The sequence below is a fragment of the Saccopteryx leptura genome, chromosome 1 (assembly GCF_036850995.1).
Source record: "Saccopteryx leptura isolate mSacLep1 chromosome 1, mSacLep1_pri_phased_curated, whole genome shotgun sequence".
Taxonomy (NCBI): domain Eukaryota; kingdom Metazoa; phylum Chordata; class Mammalia; order Chiroptera; family Emballonuridae; genus Saccopteryx; species Saccopteryx leptura.
In genome coordinates, this window is record NC_089503.1 from 14,973,744 (window position 1) to 14,993,898 (window position 20,155).

At 51.6% G+C, this 20,155-nt stretch overlaps 1 protein-coding gene across 1 annotated transcript; it reads right to left on the bottom strand.

Annotated features, from left to right (window-relative positions):
* Nucleotides 1-32: 32 nt before the first annotated feature.
* SMTNL1 (smoothelin like 1) lies at nt 33-11,879 on the bottom strand. The gene is made up of 8 exons (XM_066361533.1): nt 11,738-11,879; nt 7,018-8,060; nt 6,651-6,783; nt 6,489-6,540; nt 4,962-5,120; nt 4,708-4,822; nt 4,429-4,580; nt 33-500 (listed from the first exon to the last, which is right to left on the bottom strand). Exons 2-8 carry the CDS (start codon nt 8,056-8,058, stop codon nt 356-358), a joined length of 1,797 nt encoding a protein of 598 aa, XP_066217630.1. The 5' UTR covers nt 8,059-8,060; nt 11,738-11,879; the 3' UTR covers nt 33-355.
* Between the last annotated feature and the right edge of the window lie 8,276 nt (nt 11,880-20,155).

The window sequence follows — 20,155 nt, forward strand, 5'->3', positions numbered from 1 at the left end:
TTCAGAGAGGTTAATTCACTGGCCCAAGGCCACACAGCTGGTTAGTGGTGGGACCCAAGCCACTGTCCTTTCCCAACTGCCTTTCATGCTTGTAGAAAGGATTGTGGCGGGTGAGGCAATGTCAGGTGAGGCGCCCGGGCAGCTGGGGTTTGCCAGAGTGAGAGAGGTTCCTGGCTGGGCTAGGGAGGGAGCACTGAGAGGCTAGACAGGACTTTACAAAAGTACTTTTAGTGCAGTTAAGACTGGTACCACCTGCCTTGGCTCAAGCCCTGGCTCTCTTGTCCTTGGAGCAGAAGGGCTGTGGCTGGTCACCTGGACATCCTGCCCATCTCTGCCCACATGGTCGTTCAGCTCCTCATTTCTTCTTGGTCTTCACCAGTCCCTTCTGCACAAGGCTGCGATACAGCTCCTGGATGTAGGTGTAGACGCACTTGGAGTCCGGCACTGCCAGCCGCACCATGTCATCCACCTCCAGCAGCTGGGCGCAGTCGGCCAGTTTCCTGAGAGGCAGAGGTGGGGTGGGGCGTGGATCAGGGCCAAGGTGAAGAACGTGGGAGCGAGGGGAGGAAATGGGGCAGCCCGACAAGGACAAATTGTGGGTGTTGGAACTGGGAGTCATCCAAGCCATCTATCCCATTGTATAGATGAGAACACTGAGGCCCTGACAGAGTCAAAACTCACACTCAGCTTGGTCTGGTTCCCATGTTTTCATTGTCCTGTGGCCTCGCGTGGCGCGGGGTCCTCTGATTTCTAGTTCTACATTAGCCCACCCCTCCCTCATGCTCCCATGCCAGTCCTCTGGAAGGCCAGGCCCCTCAGGAAGAGCTTAAAGGACAGAACCCCGATCCTAGCCAGAGGGTTGGCTTATAGCTGCACCATCTCCATCTTCACTCAGTCCCCGTGTATTTACTGAGGAATTCGGCACTGAATAAAACCCAGATTTCCTGCTGTCATGTCAGCTTTCTCCTGGCAGAAGGTAAGACAGTAATCAAACACATGAAATGGATGGTACCTCAGATGGTGAGAGGTGCTAGGAGGAAAGGGAGGCAGGGTATGTGCCTGTGTTGGTGGTATTTTTAAAAGGGTGCTCAGGGAAGGCCTCTTAAAGAGTAAATTATGTATATATCTGGGGGAGGAAGACTCCAGGCAACAGAAATAGCTTGTGTATGCAAAGGCCCTGAGGCGGCCATGCTTGAAGTGTCTGAGGGACTGTATAGAGCAAGGGGTCCCCAAACTTTTTACACAGGGGGCCAGTTCACTGTCCCTCAGACCGTTGGAGGGCCAGACTATAAAAAAAACTATGAACAAATCCCTATGCACACTGCACATATCTTATTTTAAAGTAAAACGGGAACAAATACAATATTTAAAATAAAGAACAAGTAAATTTAAATCAACAAACTGACCAGTATTTCAAGGGGAACTATGCTCCTCTCACCACCAATGAAAGAGGTGCCCCTTCTGGAAGTGCAGCGGGGGCCAGATAAATGGCCTCAGGGGGCTGCATGCGGCCCGCGGGCCGTAGTTTGGGGACCCCTGGTATAGAGGTTAGTGGCAAGTCCTCTTTTTCTAACTTCCCAGCTGCTCTTTGGGGCGATGTGCCACTCCTGGCTTTCCTGAGGCTGATAGTTTGAGCTGCCCACTGTTGGGGCCTTGCTGCCTGTGCCAGGTGCTTTGTCAATTTCCCTGGAATGGTCCCATTTAACCTCCTCTCCATCGCCAACCAGCAGAACTGGAGACTCGGAGCGTTTTGGTGATTTGCCCAAGGTCAAGGGAGTGACATGTCTAGGACTTGGCCCCAGGCCGGCCTGGCGCCTCTGGCATCTTTGCCGTGGGGCCAGGCTTCAGCAGCCCCAGTCTGCCAAACCGCTGAGGGCACTGGCAGTAGGAGAAACCAAGGTCCCAGCGGAAATCCTCTCTTGGGGCCGAGACAGCTGGGCCGAAACCCAAGCCGGACCGGCCTGGGTGCTGGCAGAGGAGCACAGCCCGGAGGATTTCGAAGAATGAGACGGGCTCCCTGCAACCAACGCAGTGATCTCGGCTTCTGGGTGTGGGTCCTGTCCCCCTACACAGAAGAGGGGGTCCAGCTCCCCTAGCAGCATGGCTGATGGAGCCCACCGGGGGCTTCAGCACTGGCTGCTCCCCCCTGGCATCCCGGGACTGCATAGGGGTCAGGAGAGTTCTAGGACGGGGTGAGAAGATGTGACGGGCCCTGCCAGGGGCCCCTTACTTGGCACACTTAATCTTCACCCTAACCCAGAGGGGTGGTTAAGTCAGCTGCCGAGGGTCACAGAGCTGAGGAGGGAGGAGGCAGGATTCAAACTCCGCACCTCAATCTCTGTTCTCCACCCTCCAACCCCATGGTCTCCACCACACCCTTTGCCCTGCGGCCTGACGCCTCTGGTCAGCCCGGCATCATTGCTGACTACCACTGCCTTCTTGTGGCTCTGCCTGGCTGGGAACCGAGGCAGGGCAGCTGCAGGTGCAGGACCATGACCATGGGATGCCTGGTCAGGGCGGAGCTGCACCCCCTTCTGCTGTTCACCTGGAGCTCTCAGCGCTGAATAGGGGGTTCACTGGCAAATCCCGGGTCTGCCCCAGCCCTCTTGTGCGACCCCAGGAGGTCACAGACATCTCCGCGTGTAGCCGCACGCTGGAGTGCTGTGAGGACTGAATGGGATAAGCCCAGGAAAACACTCAGCAGAAGGCCTGGCTGGCAGCTGGCCACTCAGTTCACGTGGCTTTTCATCATTGTGAAAGGTGTTTCTGAGCCCGGAGCAGGACATGGCGCTCCCAAGCCCCCGGCCCCCACGCCAGGACTCTCAACCCTCAGGATAGTATGAAACTGAAAGGGGTCTTCTGGAACATCGTGTCTGGTGGTTTCCAAATGGTGTCCTTGGTGCCCCAGGGCCCTACAGATATGCTTCAGGGACCATCTTGGAAAGGACCATTGGGTGCTAAGCTCCAGGAATCGCCCTAACCTAAAAAGATATTCTGTTTTATATGTTAGCAATTCACTTAATATTTTGTTTGAGGAATCTGCTTGTGGAAATAAAAAACATTTGAAAATCACAGATTACTATCGAACCTCATTTTGCTGATGGGGACATGCAGGCCCAGAGAGGGGAAGGTTGCTGACCCAGGCTTCCCTGCGGGTTGGCGGTGAGGCCTGGACGGGATCTAACCACCAGAGGGCTCAGCCTCCTGGACCAAGGTGCTGCTAACATCTGCAGTGACCTCTTCCCTGTCCCAGGGCTTTAAAAATACCCCCCCCCCCCCACAGGGTGAAAGAGTTGCCATCACTGACCACACCTTCTGTACTGTCCTGTCTCTACTATGTGGGTCAGAGCCTCTCCCTGGAGCCAGAGAAAATGGACGCTCCTGACATGAGCTCCTTGGGAGCCCGAAGGCCATCAGGAGGTGTTCAGACCTTGGTGGGTAGAGATGGAGGCGTCGGGCTGAGGCCAGCTTTAGTGCTTTGGTGGTGGGAGCCCTGCCCCTACCCCACCCGGCGGTACTGTCTTTGCTTCTCAGACTGTTCCCCACACCCTTCCTGCCTTTCTAGCACTATCCGTTTCTCCATCCCACCACCACCCCTGTCATCCAGCTCTGTGAGTCTCAGCAGTAAAACCTCCTCCAGGTTCCAAACTGAATAATTACTATAACATCTATACTGTCATTCACTATAATAAAAGAATAGCAGCTAAGATATCTTTGAAGTGTTTTCCGTGGTTTAGGCACTGTTATAGGGACTTGACTTAGGTATTTACTTAATTTTCACAATAGTCCTGCAGAAGAAGCAGCCTTGTACCCATTTTAACTTTTTTGAAAAATTTATTTATTTTAGAGAGTAGAGAGAGAGAGAGACAGAAGGGGGGAGGAGCAGGAAGCCTCAACTCCCATATGTGCCTTGACCAGGCAAGCCCAGGGTTTCAAACCTGCGACCTCAGAGTTCCAGGTTGACGCTGTATCCACTGCGCCACCACAGGTAAGGCTACCTTGTACCCATTTTAAAGATCAGAATATGGAGGCTCAGAAACGTAAAGGAGCCTGTCCAAATCACACAGCCAACAAACGGCCGAGTTGTAATCTGATCCCAGATCTCCACCCCTTCTAAACCAGCAGACCTGACCTTCCTCCGCTAGGTCCCTCACCCTGGCGGCGTTGTCTTTGCCGCACCTACTCCTGGCATGATATTTCATATGGGTGTGTATTTACGGTCTCTCTCCCCCTGGAGTATAAGCCATGGGCAAGCAGGAATTTACCGATTCACCCCTGCTTTGTCCTGAAACCATTCCCGGTGATCAAAAGCTGTCTGTTGGCTGCACCAACGCGTGGCCACATTCCCCGACCCCTGCGAGGGCAGCTCGCCCCTTACGCACCCAAGGCCCCGCCCCCCGTGGCTCGGCCCTCCGGGCTGTGGCTTACTCTGCGGTGGAGAAGGCCAAGGTGAAGTTTTCCCGGCGCTTCGTGGGGTCGAGCGCGGCGTAGTCAAAGGCATCCGGGAAGAACTTGTGGATGAGGGCGCAGAAGGCCATGCCACTGCCCCAGCTGGACGAGAAGTTCTGAATGTCCACGTGCTGCGGGCCAGGGGAAGGGCGTCCTCGGTGAATCTTGGGGCACAGGGCCTGGGCGTGGCCCCCTAAGCCTCCCAGCCTCTGGGCTTTGCACTGCCACTCCGGGGAAGGGTCCCTGTCCCCTGCTCACCTCGTAGTTTCTCGTCATGGCCCGGCACCACTCCAAGAGCATGGTCTTGACACCACCGATGGCTGCCCCTGCTGCCTTCGTGTTCCGGAACAGGGCGGGGGGGCCCGAGGCTGCCCTGGGAGGGGAAGGACGCAGAAGGCCAGCCCAGAGGGGCCACCGAGGGCCCCGTCAGGCAGGAGGCCCTGTCCAGGTGTCAGCCCTCTCACCCTGGCCTGGGAAAGCCCAGCGCCGCCAGCTTCTAGCCTGCATCTTACCCGCCAAACTTGTCCACAATGGCTTTGCGGTTCTGCGCACGGGCCCCCCGGAGCCGGGCAGCGGCTGGCACCCTGCATTCTGGCGCCTTCTCCTTCTTCTTCTCCTGTGAGGGAGGGGGCTCCGTGGGACTCTGGGGCGCCTCGCTGGGTGAAGACTCACTACATGAAAAGGTTCAGAGAGGAGTGAGAGGGGCTGGGACCAGCCAGTAGAGGGAGGGGGAGGGGCTGGCTGGGGGTGGGGTCCCTCCATTCTGAAGGGGTGTGCACAGTGTGGCACCCACTCTCTGCAGGCCTTTCCTCTGTGCCCAGCACTAGAGGGGCTGGAAGGAATAATGAGGCTCAGTCTAACTTGGGCAGTGTGTGGTCTGCTGGGATGTGACGGCAGAACGAGACGGGTCTGAGGTCTGATCCGCGTTTGAATCCTGGCTTTGCCTCTTATTTGCTGTGTGATCTTGGCACACTGATCACGTTACTTCTCTGAGCCTCCGCTTCCTCATCTGTAAAATGGGGGCAAGAAGACACCTACCTGACAAGATGGCTCTAAGGCTGAGCAGGAAGGGGAGTAGAGCACCCCGTTCTGCCTGCCACAGGGCTGCCTGAGAGCTCAGTGAGTGTCCAGTTGTCTTTCTCTAAGATGTGACACGGACGTAGAGCTCAGATCAAAACAGAGGAAGATTTTTTTAATTTTTTTTTTTTTTTTTTTTTTACAGAGACAGAGAGAGTCAGAGAGAGGGATAGACAGGGACAGACAGACAGGAACGGAGAGATGAGAAGCATCAATCAGTTTTTTGTTGCGCATTGCAAGACCTTAATTGTTCATTGATTGCCTTCTCATATGTGCCTTGACCGTGGGCCTTCAGCAGACCGAGTAACCCCTTGCTCGAGCCAGTGACCTTGGGCTCAAGCTGGTGAGCTTTTGCTCAAACCAGATGAGCCCTCACTCAAGCTGGCGACCTCGGGGTCTCGAACCTGGGTCCTCTGCATCCCAGTCCAATGCTCTATCCACTGCGCCACCGCCCGATCAGGCAGAGGAAGATTCTTTTAATAACTGAAGTTGGGCAACAAACATTACATCATTTAAGCCTCACTCTAATCCTATGAGGGAGGTACAATTACTGCGTCCACCTCACAGATGAAGAGAGGCGAAGTGCCATGGCCAAGGTCACACAGCTGGTAAGTGGCAGAGTCGTTGTCCAAACTCAGGCCTTCTGCTCACGCTCTAGGGATGGTGCTGACACCATGCAAACACACTTAGCGGCGAGGCGAGGCCCCCCTAAGACCTGTCAGGGATGCTGAGAGGCCAGTGATGGAGGGGAGGTGGACCAGGTGTGCTGCATGCTCCCTTGGTCCCAAGATCTGGCTCCTGTGGTTTTCTGGGTTCTGCCATGGGAAAGGGGCTGACTGCCGGGAATCCTGGGATTCTCAAACTCAGATGCTATGCGGAGGCCCAGGCCCAGGTGAGGGCGGACTTCGAAGGGAGCAGGTGTTAGTGGGATTTGGAGCCGTGGCCCTGGGGTTGGACATTACCTGGCTGAGGGACAGTTCTCTTCGGAAGCTGCAGTGTCTGGGCCTAACCCATCTGCAGGGAAAGAGCAGCGGGGAGGGAAGTGGGGGCTACAGTGACCACTCCCTGCACTCTCCTCAGGGGCGCCCCCACAGCAGCCTCGTGGGCTCCTGGCTCTCACTTACCTGGACTGAGGCCTTGACCCTCCTCTGTGGGGCTCTCGGGCCACTCCTCGGGGGAGCTGGGAGTCACCCCTGCCCCTTCCTCTGACTCTCTCTCCACATCCCGGTCTTGCTCTTCAGTGGGACCCCCTGGCTCCTGGAACCAACACGATCTGGGTGAACTCATGGTCATACAAGCCCCCAAGGCTCTGAGAAGACTTGGGAAGGGTCAGGAAGGCAGCCGGGACCCAGTGCAGCACCCCGGCCACCAGGCTCTGGATATCCTGGGAGGAAGACTGGACCCTCCCCAGGAAATAAAGCAGAGGGCTTTGCTTCCCTGGGGACCTCCCTGTGGGACCTCCTCCCTCCTCTCCTCTGCCTCGCTCATCACCTCCTTCTTCACACTGTCCTGCGGTTCGGCCTTGGCCTCCTCTTCCAGAGCAGCCTCCTTCTCAGAGGCCGACGTGGCCTCTGGGGCGCTGGCTTTCTCCTGGGCTTCAGCCTTGGGCTCCTCCACCTTGGTGCTCTCCTTCTGGGAGGCCGTGGTGGCCTCCTGCTCCCCGCCGGCCTCCCTGGCTCCGGCCCTGGCCTCCTGCTCCCCGCCGGCCTCCCTGGCTCCGGCCCTGGCCTCCTGCTCCCCGCCGGCCTCCCTGGCTCCGGCCCTGGCCTCCTGCTCCCCGCCGGCCTCCCTGGCTCCAGCCCTGGCCTCCTGCTCCCCATCAGCCTCCCTGGCCCCGGCCCTGGCCTCCTGCTCCCCATCAGCCTCCCTGGCTCCAGCCCTGGCCTCCTGCTCCCCGCCGGCCTCCCTGGCCCCGGCCCTGGCCTCCTGCTCCCCGCCGGCCTCCCTGGCCCCGGCCCTGGCCTCCTGCTCCCCGCCGGCCTCCCTGGCCCCGGCCCTGGCCTCCTGCTCCCCGCCGGCCTCCCTGGCCCCGGCCCTGGCCTCCTGCTCCCCAGGGATGTGCTCCAGCTCAGCCCGGGCCTCGTCCTCCATGTCAGCTTTCTCCTCGGGGTCAGGCTTGGCTGCTTTCTCCTCAGCCCCCCGCTTCCCAGAGGCCAGCGCCGTTCCCTCTCTGCCCTCAGCCTCCGTGGGTTCAGGTTTGGTCTCTTCTTTCCTGTCAGTCACCTCCTGAGGAGCCTCTTTGGTCTCTTCCTTCCCACCGTCCTCCTTTGGAAGTTCAGCCTCCACCCTGGACTCTACCTTGACCCCATCCAACCCATTGGCGCCCCCCTGGAGTTCAGCTGAACCACCGTCCTGGGCTGGAGCCCTTTCCTGCTTTCCCGCCCCACCCGGAGGCCCCTCTGTGACAGCGCTCTCCGCAGTGCCCTGGGCCTCCACTTCTGCGGAGGCTTCACCTCCCGGCGTCTCCGGGGTCCCTGCGGTTGGGGAGACAGCGGTCCCATCCTCAGAGGCCTTCCCTTCCTTCTGCTCCATCTCTGGAAAGACAAGACAGGCAGGCCTAGTCATTCCCCATCCTGCGTGAGGCGAAGGCCCGCCCTCGGACGGGGCTGGCCCAGAGTCTGGGGGCCTGGGGTTCAGTCTGGGGACCTGTGGCCCGTGCAGCCACTCCCCCGGGGCACAGTGAAGCGCGGAGTGCTGCTTCCCCCAGAGGTGGGGAGGTGGGGTGTGGGCTGTGCTGACTTGGTGTCAGGTAGCGTTCGCCTACCCACCTTCTGCAGGATGTCGCTTGGGCTTTAAGAACATTAGGTCACATAATGCCTTTTCAATAACTTTTGCTTCTTTTTCATTAAGCTGTGAGGCAGTTACAATTTGATATGAATATTCTGTGACACCGGTGGAGAGAGCTAGCCTCAGGCTCAGAGCCCAGAGCAGGCAGGAGCACCTAGACAGAATTTAATACCTTTTTTCCTCCACTGTTTCCATTTCCCATAGCGATATAACCTTTTCTTTAAAAAATTTATTGAATTTAATTATTATTATTGTAATTATTTTTAAGTGAGAGACGGGGAGATAGAGAGATAGACTCCCACATGTGCCCCAACCAGGATCTACCTGGCAACCCCCATATAGGGCCGATGCTCGAAACAAACTATTTTTAGCACCTGAGACCATTGTTCTGACCAACCTAGCTGTCCTCAGTGTCCAGGGCCAGTGCTTGAACCATTCCAGCCACTGGCTGTGAAAGGGGAAGAGAGAGAAGGGGGAGAGGGAGGGGAAGAAAAGCAGGGGTCAAAGCCGGGACATCGGCACAACGGGCGGATGCTCTATCCACTGAGCAAACTGGCCAGGCCCCATATATTGAATTTAAAAATGAGTTAATTCAGAGGAAGATATTCAGGAAGCAGAATACAGGTGGTACAGATGCAGCTAAGTCATGGAAGTGGTATAAAAATGCCTGGAATTTGGGAAACCTTGGGCCAGCCGGTGCCTGAGTCTCTGCCTGCTCTGTTAGCGTCTAGCTCTTGGAAAAGGTGGGCTTGGGCATGGAGGAGTTTCCTCTGGTGAAGAGTAGAAACTATTCTCTCTGCCCTCCACAGGGAAATCTGATCCTCCAGCTGCCTGGGGTTGGTGAGGGGAGAGACATTAGACACCTTAGCACGGGGATTCCTATTCAAGTACTGTATGGACTCTAGGATCTACAGTAACAGGTGGGTGGGGTGCAGGGCCACCTCCTTCATCCCCCTGCCCTTCCTGGGGTCTGTTTGCAAAGAAAACAAACCCCAAACGGTGTTCAGGGCATGACTCAGGCAGCAAAAAAAGTAGGCACTCCTGTCACTGGCTAAAAATACCTCCTGCCCTCCGCAGGGCCGTCATTCTGGGTGATAGTACCCAGGGCGCCTGTGTAATTGGGACAGAGGTAGGAAGACAGGCAGGCAGACGGGGGCCAGGGCTCTGTTCCTGGGTCTTACTGCCCCCAGACCAGGGTCCTGGGGTCCCTGGATTTGAGTCCCCCAACCATTTCCTGGGGAGCAGGCTGGGCTCTGTGAAGGTGATCACTCTGCCTTCCAGCTCCGCCCCTCCTGCCTGACCCCCTTCATGCTTCAGCTGCTGCAGCCTGTGTCCCAGTCAGAGGGGACAAATGAGCCGGGACATGGGATGCACAAGGGGCTGGCCGTGACCCCATCTCCTCGGCACTCACTCTGAGACCTGCACAAGTCCCTTTGCCTCTGTGCCTCCGTTTCCATCAACAATGACAGGATTGACCTACATCAGGGTTCCCAAACTGTGTTCTGTAGAAAATTGGGGTCTTCTTGGGCGTTAATAGGGCCTGGGGGAAGGGAATTTATTCCCTGGCTACAGTTGTTCCAGAAAGAACCCACGCTTTACCCTTGGAGAAACAGACAACTTCATTAGCACTTAGATACCCCGTAGTCAATAAATCTTAACTTTGCTTAGCCTTATTTAACTCATTTTTTCCCAAACCTCTTTCACCATGGATTCCCCCCCCCCTTGCTTTCTTTTCTTTTTTTGCTGGTTTCCCTGAGGAACCACTACCGCCCCCTTGAGGAACGCCATGTTTAGCGGGAAGAAGTGTGGCCAAGGCTGGTCTGCAGGACCCCCACCACCCATTCCTGACCTGCGCTCTTGTTCGGAAGGTGGAATGGGGTAGTGGTGAAAGTCATCGACTCGGGAGTCTTCCTACAATGGGATCCCAGCTCACACCCTTTACTAACTGTGTGGCTTTGAGCAAACTACCTGCCTTCCTGCTCCTCTGATGTGTGGAGGTAAAAACCGGTCTCACCGCCTAGGGCTGGTGGAGGGCTAGGAAGGATCCTGAGGCAGCATTCGGGACTCATCAGCTCGTTCGGCGCAGGCGGACCTCATGGCCCAGCCCTGTGTCAGATTAGGGCACTGACCTGGTCATGAGGGCATTGAGTTGGTGAGACAAAGCAAAGAGAACTGAATGCCACTAAGTTGATAACTTATATCTCAAAGTGTGCTGGTAACTGGCTAAGACATAGCAAAGTGCTACAACCATCTTCCCCTTCATCTGCATGTTACACACTCAGGTGGAGGGAAGCACAGGTGTACACATACAAGCATACACACCTCCGTCCTGCTGCGTGGTTAGCGCCTCGGTGTCCCACCCTCCAGGCTCGTCATAAATAGAGGAGGAGAGAAGGAACTCAGAGTGCTCAGACACCAGGATAACACCCCCCGCCCCAGCATCACCACCTCTGGGGAGCTCACAGCTCACACGCCGGGCCCTGCTTTACCTGGCTCGTTCCCCACTCTCTCACCCCCAGGAACAGGTGAGGGACTGGCCCCCTTGTACACATGAGGAATTGGAAGCTGAGGGCGTTGAAGATCCTTGACTAAAGTCTGAAGAAAATTAAATGGCCAAACTGTAGCTGGAACCCAGGTCTCCTGACAACCAGCCCTGCACCTGAGCCAAAGATGCTGCTCCCACCAGGCCCTTAGCCAGTGTCCCTTCAAAGGCTCCAGCCCAGAGTGAGGGGACCCCTCAATGGTGAGGGAGGACCATCATCCGTGGCCGAGTTCTGTTCACTCCTTCCTCCCTCTCCACTTTTCTTTCTCCTCCCTTCCCCAGGAAGCCTTCCTCCCACCCCTGTTCTGTGTCCGGAGCAGCACTACAGACAGCTCCTCTCTCCTCTTCCTGCTGCTCTCGGCAGACCCGACGGAAAAGACCCAGCAGCCCGAGTTCCAGCCCCCAAGTAGTGTAGATGACATCTGGTGATTCTGCCGATACCGCCAGACCTACTGCCACCCCATCTGCCTTCTGGTGGTCCGGAGACTTCCACCACTGCCCACCCCAGCCAGGGGTGCTCCCTCAGAGAGGCCACTCCAAGTGCTTGGAGAGTCTGCCTCCCCTCCCAGCGGAACTGGTGAGCCTCTCTGCCCGCCAGGTCCTCCGCGTGGGTGGCCACCTGCCCGCTGCTCTGCAGGTGGTCTCAGCGTGGATGGCCACCTGCCCGCTGCTCTGCAGGTGACCTCAGCTTGCCCAGCACCGCAGAGCCCGAGTCCCTGAGGTCTGGCATCTAAATAGAGTTCACACAGTGGTGGAGAAAATGAGAGAGAAGCCTGAAACTCTCTAACTTTGGGAGGCTTGGAGGCTTCTGCCCTTGGAAGGCGGGAGAGGGGTTGGCAGATGGAAGGGGGCCCTTAGAAAGGAGCCCAGGGCCTCTCTTACCTGTGGGGCCTCCGCCCGGGGAACTGGAGAGCTGTCTCCTTCTCGCTGAGTGGCCTCACTCCTGGGCCGCCTCTAGCCCCCAGCTCTTCTGTCTCTGTTGCCCCTCCACATCCCCCCTCCTTCCTTCCACTCCACCCCCATTTCAAGAACCTTGAGCCTCTGAAGAGCATTGTTTACTGCCCTGTTGGTACAACACTCCCCCCTGGCCTGGGAGGCTCAGATTTCCCCTGAAGATCTGACAGGTGGCACCTTTCAATCATAGCGCGTCCCTCCTGCCCTGACCCCGGCAGTGTGCGTCCTGCGGTCATCCGGCCCTGGCGACCTGGAAAACCATTTGGATGACCACCAGCCCTCTGGCTTCCCCTGTTCATCCAGAGCCCAGGCGAGGCCTTCTCTGCCCCACCCTCCACCACCACCTTGTTTCTTTAAATAGTCCCTTTTACTCTTCCTCCGACCAAAAAGCAGCTGCGGAAGGGTGGGCTACGGAGGGACCGGGTGGGACAGCTGTCGACTCAGACTCAGACACGGGGAAGACGTGTCTCTAGTCATACAGGGGACAGAGGGATTAGGAGGGGGAGGTGCACAGAGGAGAAGATTGATGGGCCAAGATGATGGATCACTGGACTCAGCGTCTAGAGAAGACAAAGCTGAGTTCTATTTTGAGTGGAGTGACTGGTACACAGTAGGCTCTGTACACATTTTCGTGTTGAATTGAGATTTTGCTCAGCGAAACCACGCACATCTTGACCTTCTTCGTATGTCCTGGGACCTAAGTAAAGAAGGCGCATTTCTGGAGAATGTGTGCAGGGGACACCCTCGCAATTTGGGAAGCTTGTGACTCCTCCCAGTCCGCCCCCCTATCCCCACCACCTCAGCCACACTGGCCTCCTTCCTGTTCCTTAAATAAATTGATTCCTTGCCACACTCAAGACTGTAACCTTTTTGCTTTGCTCTTTGCAAGACTCGTTCATTCCCGTTTCTCTGCTCTCGGCTCAGATTTCATTTCCTCAGAGAAGCTCCGTGACCTTTGGTTCTGCTCCACCGTTTCAGCCCTGTCTTATTTTCTTGGTGCTGTTGATTGGGATCCAAAGTTACCTTATTATCGGCCTCTCTCACTAGACTTTAAGCTCCATGAGGCAGGGACTTCATGTACAATACTTTGCTTATGGCTATATGCCCAGGAACTGGCAAATTGCCTGGTTCATATGAGATGCTCAATAAATATATATTGAATATATGAATTAATTACTTAGTTAATAGAAATATGGAATTGGATTTTTGGGGGCCCATGCTTGCGATGATCTGGAAGTAGGTTTGGGTACCAATGGTTGAACAGTTCAATATTTATTTATTTATTAAGTGAGAGGCAGGGAGGCAGAGACAGACTCCCACATGTGCCCCAACCGGGATCTACTAGCAAGCCCCTTACCAGGTGATGCTCTGCCCCTGTGGGCTGCTGCTCCATTGCTTGGGAACCTAGCTATTTTTGCTCCTGAGGCAGGCCATGGAGCCATCCTCAGTGCCTGGGGCCAACTTTGCTCAAACCACTGGAACCATGGCTGTGGGAGGGGAAGAGATAGATAGAGAGAGCAAGAGGGAGAGAAAGGGGAGGGGTGGAGAAGCAGCTGGTTGCTTCTTCTGTGTGCTCTGGCCGGGAATCAAACCTGGGACACCTACATGCCGGGCCGATGCTCTACCACTGAGCCAACTGGCCAGGGCCAAACAGTTCAATATTGATGGTTGCTGGTTACCTCTAGTATTAAGATGTTTCCTTCACCTGTCTAGAGTTTATCTGCTCAAGATTGGCGAGCTTTCTCATACATCTCTCTGGCTTGCTGTCATTTTTCCCCCTTTTTTAAAATTCATTTTTTTATTATTATTAATTTTAATGGGGTGACATTGATAAATCAGGGTACATATGTTCAGAGAAAACATCCCCAGGTTATTTTGACATTTGATTATGTTGCGTACCCATCACCCAAAGTCAAATTGCCTTCCGTCACCTTCTATCTGGTTTTCTTTGTGCCCCCCTCTCCTCCCATCCCCACGGTAACCACCACCCTCTTGTCCATGTCTCTGAGTCTCATTTTTATGTCCCACTTATATATGGAATCATATAGTTCTTAGTTTTTTCTGATTTATTTATTTCACTCAGTATAATGTTATCAAGGTCCATCCGTGTTGTCATAAATGATCCAATGTCATCATTTCTTACGGCTGAGTAGTATTCCACAGTATATATGTACCAAAGCTTTTTAATCTACTCGTCCACTGACCTGCTGTCATTTTTTTAAAATTAAAATACATTTCTCTTCTTGCCCTACTGTCATTAGGTATTGAAAATAGCAAAATAGCCTGACCAGGCAGTGGCGCAGTGGATAAAGTGTCGGACTGGGATGTGGAGGACCCAGGTTCGAGACCCTGAGGTTGCCAGCTTAAGCACGGGCTCATCTGGTTTGAGCAAAAGCTTACCAGCTTGGACCCAAGATCACTGGCTCGAGCAAGGGGTTACTTGGTCTGCTGAAGGCCTGCGGTCAAAGCACATATTAGAAAGCAATCAATGAACAACTAAGGTGTCGCAACGAAAAACTGATGATTGATGCTTCTCATCTCTCTCTGTTCCTGTCTCTGTCCCTATCTGTCCCTCTCTCTGACTCTCTCTGTCTCTGTCACACACACACACACACACAAAAGAAAACAGCAAAATATAAGATAATTGTATCACCCAATAAAACTTCTCTTAGACAAGTTCATGTATTCATTGATGAAATAGTTTTTGAGCCTGACTAGATGGTGGTGCAGTGGGTAGAACATCAACATGGGACACCGAGGATCCAGGTTGGAAAACCTGAGATTGCCAGCTTGAGTGTGGGCTCCTGCGGCCTGAGCACAAAGTCGCCAGCTTGAGTGTGAGATCAGAAACATGACCCCAGGATCACTGGCTTGAGCCCAAGGTCACTGGCTTAGCTGGAACCCCTCCCCCAGTCAAGTCACATATGAGAAGCAATCAATAAACAATTAAAGTGCCTGAACAACTAGTTGATGTTTCTCACTCTCTCCCTTCTGGTTTGTTTGTCTGTCCGTCTCCCTGCCCCCCATCCTTCTCTCTCTCTCTCTCTCTCTCTCAAAAGAAGGAGGAGGAGGAGGAGAAGAAGAGAAGGTGAAGGAGAAGTAGAAAGAGAAGAAGAAGAATGAGAAGAAGAAGAAGGAAGAAGAAGAAGAAGAAGAAGGAGAAGGAGGAGAAGAAGAAGAAAAAAGAAGAAGAAGGAGGAGGGGAAGAAGGAGAAGAAGAAGGAGAAGAAGGAGGAGAAGGAGGAGGAGAGGAGAAGAAGAAGAAGAAGAAGAAGAAGAAGAAGAAGGAGGAGGAGGAGGAGGAGGAGGAGGAAGAATAAGAATAAGAATAAGAATAAGAAGAAGAAGAAGAAGAAGAAGAAGAAGAAGAAGAAGAAAGAAAGAAAGAAGAAAGAAGAAGAAGGCCTGACCAGGCGGTGGCGCACTGGATATTGCGTCAGACTGGGATGCAGAGGACCCAAGTTTTAAACTCCAAGGTCGCCAGCTTAAGCATGGGCTCATCCAGCTTGAGTGCGGGTTTACAGCTTGAGTGTGGGCTCATCTGGCTTGAGCATGAAGTCACTGACTTGAGTGTGGGATTATAGACATGACCCCATGGTCAGTGGCTTGAGCCCAAAGGTTGCTGGTTTGAAGCCCAAGGTTGCTGGCTTGAATAAGGGGTCACTCATTCTGCTGTAGCCCCCAAGTCAAGGCACATATGAGAAAGCAATCAATGAACCACAAAGGAGCCATGAAGAATTGACGCTTCTCATCTCTCTCCTTTCCTGCCTGTCTGTCCCTGTCTCTGTCTCTGGCTCTGGCTCTGTCTCTCTGTCACAAAAAAAAGAAAAGAAAATAGTTTTTGAGCACCTTGTAAGTGCTGAGGCTATAGCAGTGAACACAACAACAACAACAAAAGCAGAACCAGATCCTAGAGCTTACATTAGTGTGAGGAGACAATAAGCAAATAGAAAAATAGACTATGTTATCTTGGATGCTGATAGGTTCTACAGGGGAAAATGTCACAGCGAAGAGGCTGAGCAGGTGTTTTATTAGGGGTGGGGCTGTGATATACTGAACATGGTCAAGGAAGGCATCACTGAGGTGATGATACTGGAGTAAAGACCTGAAGCAAGAGGGAGAGGAGGCATGCATCTATCTGGGGAGAAACTATCCAGGTAGAGGGAACAGCAAGTGGAAAGGCTGGGGTGCGCTTGGTGTGTAATAGAAAGGGGGCCGGCATGGCTGGGCAGAGTGATGGAGTCAGGGAACAGTGATGGAGCCAGGGAACAGTAAAGGATTAAAGGCAGTGGGGTGCCGAGTCGCTTGGGACCTTACAGGCCACTGTAAGGTCTGGCTTTTACTCTGTGATTGGGAGCCACTGCAGTGTTTTAGGTTAAGTGACACGATCTAACTTTAGTTTTTGATAAGCTTACCCTGCTGCTGTTTTGAGAACAGCCTGAAGGAGAAGCACGAGCCCAACTGGGCAAACCAGCGAGGAGACTACTACAGTAACACAAGATGGTGGTTGCTGGCTTGGACACCATTGTCAGCAGCGGAGGTGAGAAGTGCTCAGGAAGGTACTAGTGGATAACAGCGATTTACACTGAGTTGGCTTTCTCTTCAAGCTCATACAATGGCCATCCTGTTGAAGCCCTTGACATTCTTATTCTCTCATTTCCTGCTCATTTCAAGGGAAGTCAACCAGGCTGTCTTTGTACTCTCCACATCTCTCATGAGTGGTCAGAGCCCATGTGGGGAGACTCTGGGTGACAACCCTGCACCCCTTCCCAGGGGCTGAAGTTCCATCGAAGAGGACAATACTGATCATAGTGAGTAACAAATACCCAGCTCCCCTTTGGGAGGCTGGGAGGCTGGGAAGTGGTAGACTCCAAGAGTGAGAGACCAGAGATTCAGCAAGGTTCTGACAGACGTCAGCAACTTTTGGATGATGTATCTGGATTCCAGAGACCTTAAGAGGCTGGGGCTATTTAAACTTTTATAAGACAGTGCTTAACAGGGATGATTTGAGATTTCTACTTATAGGACCTCAATTCTCCAACTGTATAAGTGTAGAAAGAAAAAGGTGCAGTCTCATAGTAGATAATAACAATACAGCATCATCAATAAGAGCAATGATTTCCCAGGTACGGTGGGGAGGAGAAAATATGAAGTTGCTGTTCAGTGGGTACAGAGTTTCAGTTATTCAAGATGAATACAATCTGGATAAGCTCTGTACAACGTTGTACATACAGTATAATTAATTCTATATTGTGCACTTAAAATTGTTGAGGGTATATCTCATGTTAAATGATTTTGCCACCAGAAAAAGTTATTTTTGAGAAATTGGGGGACATTGAATATATGCATTAAGTGACATTAAGAAATATAATTTTAAGTTATGAAAATGGCACCATGAAAAAAGACTTTATCTGTTACAGGTTAAAATAGATAAAGAAAATATGGTTAAATATGAACAATTGTTAAATCCTGGTGTTGGGTATATGGAAGTTCAATATACTGTGCTCTCCACTTTCCTGTATATTTTAAATTTGCCTAATAACAGTCTAAAAATAAAAAAGAAACATACAAACAGCCTGGCCCATGGTGGTGCAGCGGATAGAAAGTTCACCTGAAACGCTGAAGGCGCTGGTTCGAGACCATGGGCTTGCCCGATCAAGGCACACAAAATCAGCAAGCAATGAACAACTAAAGTGAAGCACCTATGAGTTGAAACTTCTCATTCCCCCCACCCTTCTCTCTGTAAAATCAATAAATAAAATCTAAAAAAAAAAAAAATACAAACAATGACTTCTTTTTACTGAACAAACATCTGCCATGGACTAGACACTTTAATTACATTATTGTTTCAGTTCGTTTTCTTTTTTTGTAATGATTCGAAAAATCTTTTTATTTTGAAATAATTATATGTTTACAGAAAGTTGCATAAATAGTACAGAAAGGTCCTTGTGTATCCTTCACCTAGCTTCCACTAAAGGTTAAATCTTACATAAGTATATGCAATGTGAAAGCCAGGAAACTGACATTGGCACAATGGTGTGCCCAGTTCTGTGACATCTTATCACCTGGTAGGTTCACATAACCACCTCCACAATCAGCACACAGAACCATTCCATCACCACAAAGACCTCCTTTGTGTTGAGTCTTTATAGGCACACCTCCCTCCTTACCCCACCGACTTTAACCCCAGGCAACCACTCATCTCTTCTCCGTTTCTATAATTTCGTAATTTTGAGGGTGTTATTTAAATGGAATCATACAGTGCTTAATGTTTCATCACACTTAATAAACACCCCATCTAGGAAAGAGATTCCTCTTGTAAGAACACATCTCCTTTTTCCATATAATTTCTTAATATTCCATTATATGTTGACTACATTTTCAAAATCAAAAGCTAGGGCAACATATGCCCACTAAAACATACGGATAGTAATATTCATGCAGTATTATTTATAATAGCCCAAACTTGGAAACAACCTCAAAGTCCATTAACAAGAGAATGAATAAATGAATTGTGGCATATTTATACAATTAAATGCTAGACAGCAATAAAACGAATGAATAACATACACACAACAATATGGATGTAATCTTACAGACACTATGTTGAGCTCAAGAGTCAGGCACAAAACAGAAAATACAGTAATGTGGAATTTCATTTGCATGAAGTTCAAAAACAGGCAAAACTGATGGTGACAGAAGTCAGAATAGTGATTAACTGCAGGAGAGGGGGTATTGGCTGGGAAGGAACATGAGATAACTTTTTAGGGTGCTGGAAGTATTTTGTATCTTGAACTGAGTGGTGGTTATAAGAAATGAATATATAATTTAAAGTTAAGCTTGAAAGTTGTGTATTTTATATACGTTACTGTATGAATGTTATACCTCAGTTAAAATATATCAGGCACAAGGTTTGACAAAGGTGAGTACTTAGAGCAATATTGAGGCCCAGTGTTGAAAATCTGAACTTTCCTGGACAATTAAGGAAGTGTTTAGTGACCAACCATATAAAGTGCCCAGCCCACTTTCTCTAATGAGAAGTGTACCCTTGTAGCATTAATTTTATCTTCTAAATTTTATTTACTGGGAAGTGCTTTAAAAAATACAGGGATTGAGGTGGTTTTTGTTTTTTGGGTGGGGGTCTTTTTTATTTTAATTTTTAAAATTTTATTTATTCATTTTAGAGAGAGGGGACAGAGATAGATAGATAGAGAGAGAGAGAGAGAGAGAGAGAGGAGGAGGAAGCATCAACTCCCATATGTGCCTTGACCAGGGAAGCCCAGGGTTTTGAACTGGCAACCTCAGTGTTCCAGGTCGATGCTTTACCTACTGTGCCACTGCGGGTCAGGCTGAGGTGGGTTTTGTTGTTGGGGGGTGGCAGAAACAATTAAGTCTTGAAAGATAAAGAGTTTACAAGTACCCTTTCTCTTCCATGATTAAATGCATTAGATTAGTTCTAGTAGCAGTCAAAATTGCTCTTACCGCCCAGTGTGTCTAACAGAAGTTGAGTAAAACATAAGCTTAAATGTCTCGTCTTTCTGTGGGAACCATGCCTCCTTTATCTTTGTAATCCCAGAGAAAGCTTAGTGACCTGTAGGCATGCAGCTGTAGTCACACAGTTCCTTGGAGCACTTGGTTGCTTGTAGGACTTTATGTACAATTTATGAAACTTCCTGTAAACCTATACTTATTTCGAAGTCAAACGTTTTAAAAACCATTACCAGGCCCTGGCCGATTGGCTCAGTGGTAGAGCGTCGGCCTGGCGTGCAGAAGTCCCGGTTGGATTCCTGGCCAGGGCACACAGGAGAAGCGCCCATCTGCTTCTCCACCCCTCCTCCTCTCCTTCCTCTCTGTCTCTCTCTTCCCCTCCCGCAGCGAGGCTCCATTGGAGCAAGGATGGCCCGGGCGCTGGGGATGGCTCCTTGGCCTCTGCCCCAGGCGCTAGAGTGGCTCTGGTCGCGACAGAGCGATGCCCCGGAGGGGCAGAGCATCGCCCCCTGGTGGGCAGAGCGTCGTCCCCTGGTGGGCATGCTGGGTGGATCCCGGTCGGGTGCATGCGGGAGTCTGTCTGACTGTCTATCCCCGTTCAGCTTCGGAAAAATACAAAAAAAAAAATCATTACCAAAAAGAAAAACAAACAAAATAGATAATGTAATTAAAGCACCTAGTCCAGGGAAGATGCTCAGCAACAAAAAACAAAATAATTGTTCTTTATGTTTTTTAATTTTTGTACTTATATTACGGCAAATTTAAAACATACAGAAAAGTGGAAAGCACAGTATATTGAAGTTCCACCAAGATTTAACAATTATTAATATTGAGCCATATTTTCTTTATTTTTATCTT

Bases quoted from the DNA above. Each gene is read 5' to 3' on its own strand.
- SMTNL1 (XM_066361533.1), bottom strand. From the start codon at position 8,058: ATGGAGCAGAAGGAAGGGAAGGCCTCTGAGGATGGGACCGCTGTCTCC. The intron at 6,784-7,017 runs GTGATGAGCGAG...TGTTGGTTCCAG, and splicing joins AGGACAGTGTGAAGAAGGAG to GAGCCAGGGGGTCCCACTGA. The intron at 5,121-6,488 runs GTAATGTCCAAC...CTTTTCATGTAG, and splicing joins GAGAACTGTCCCTCAGCCAG to TGAGTCTTCACCCAGCGAGG.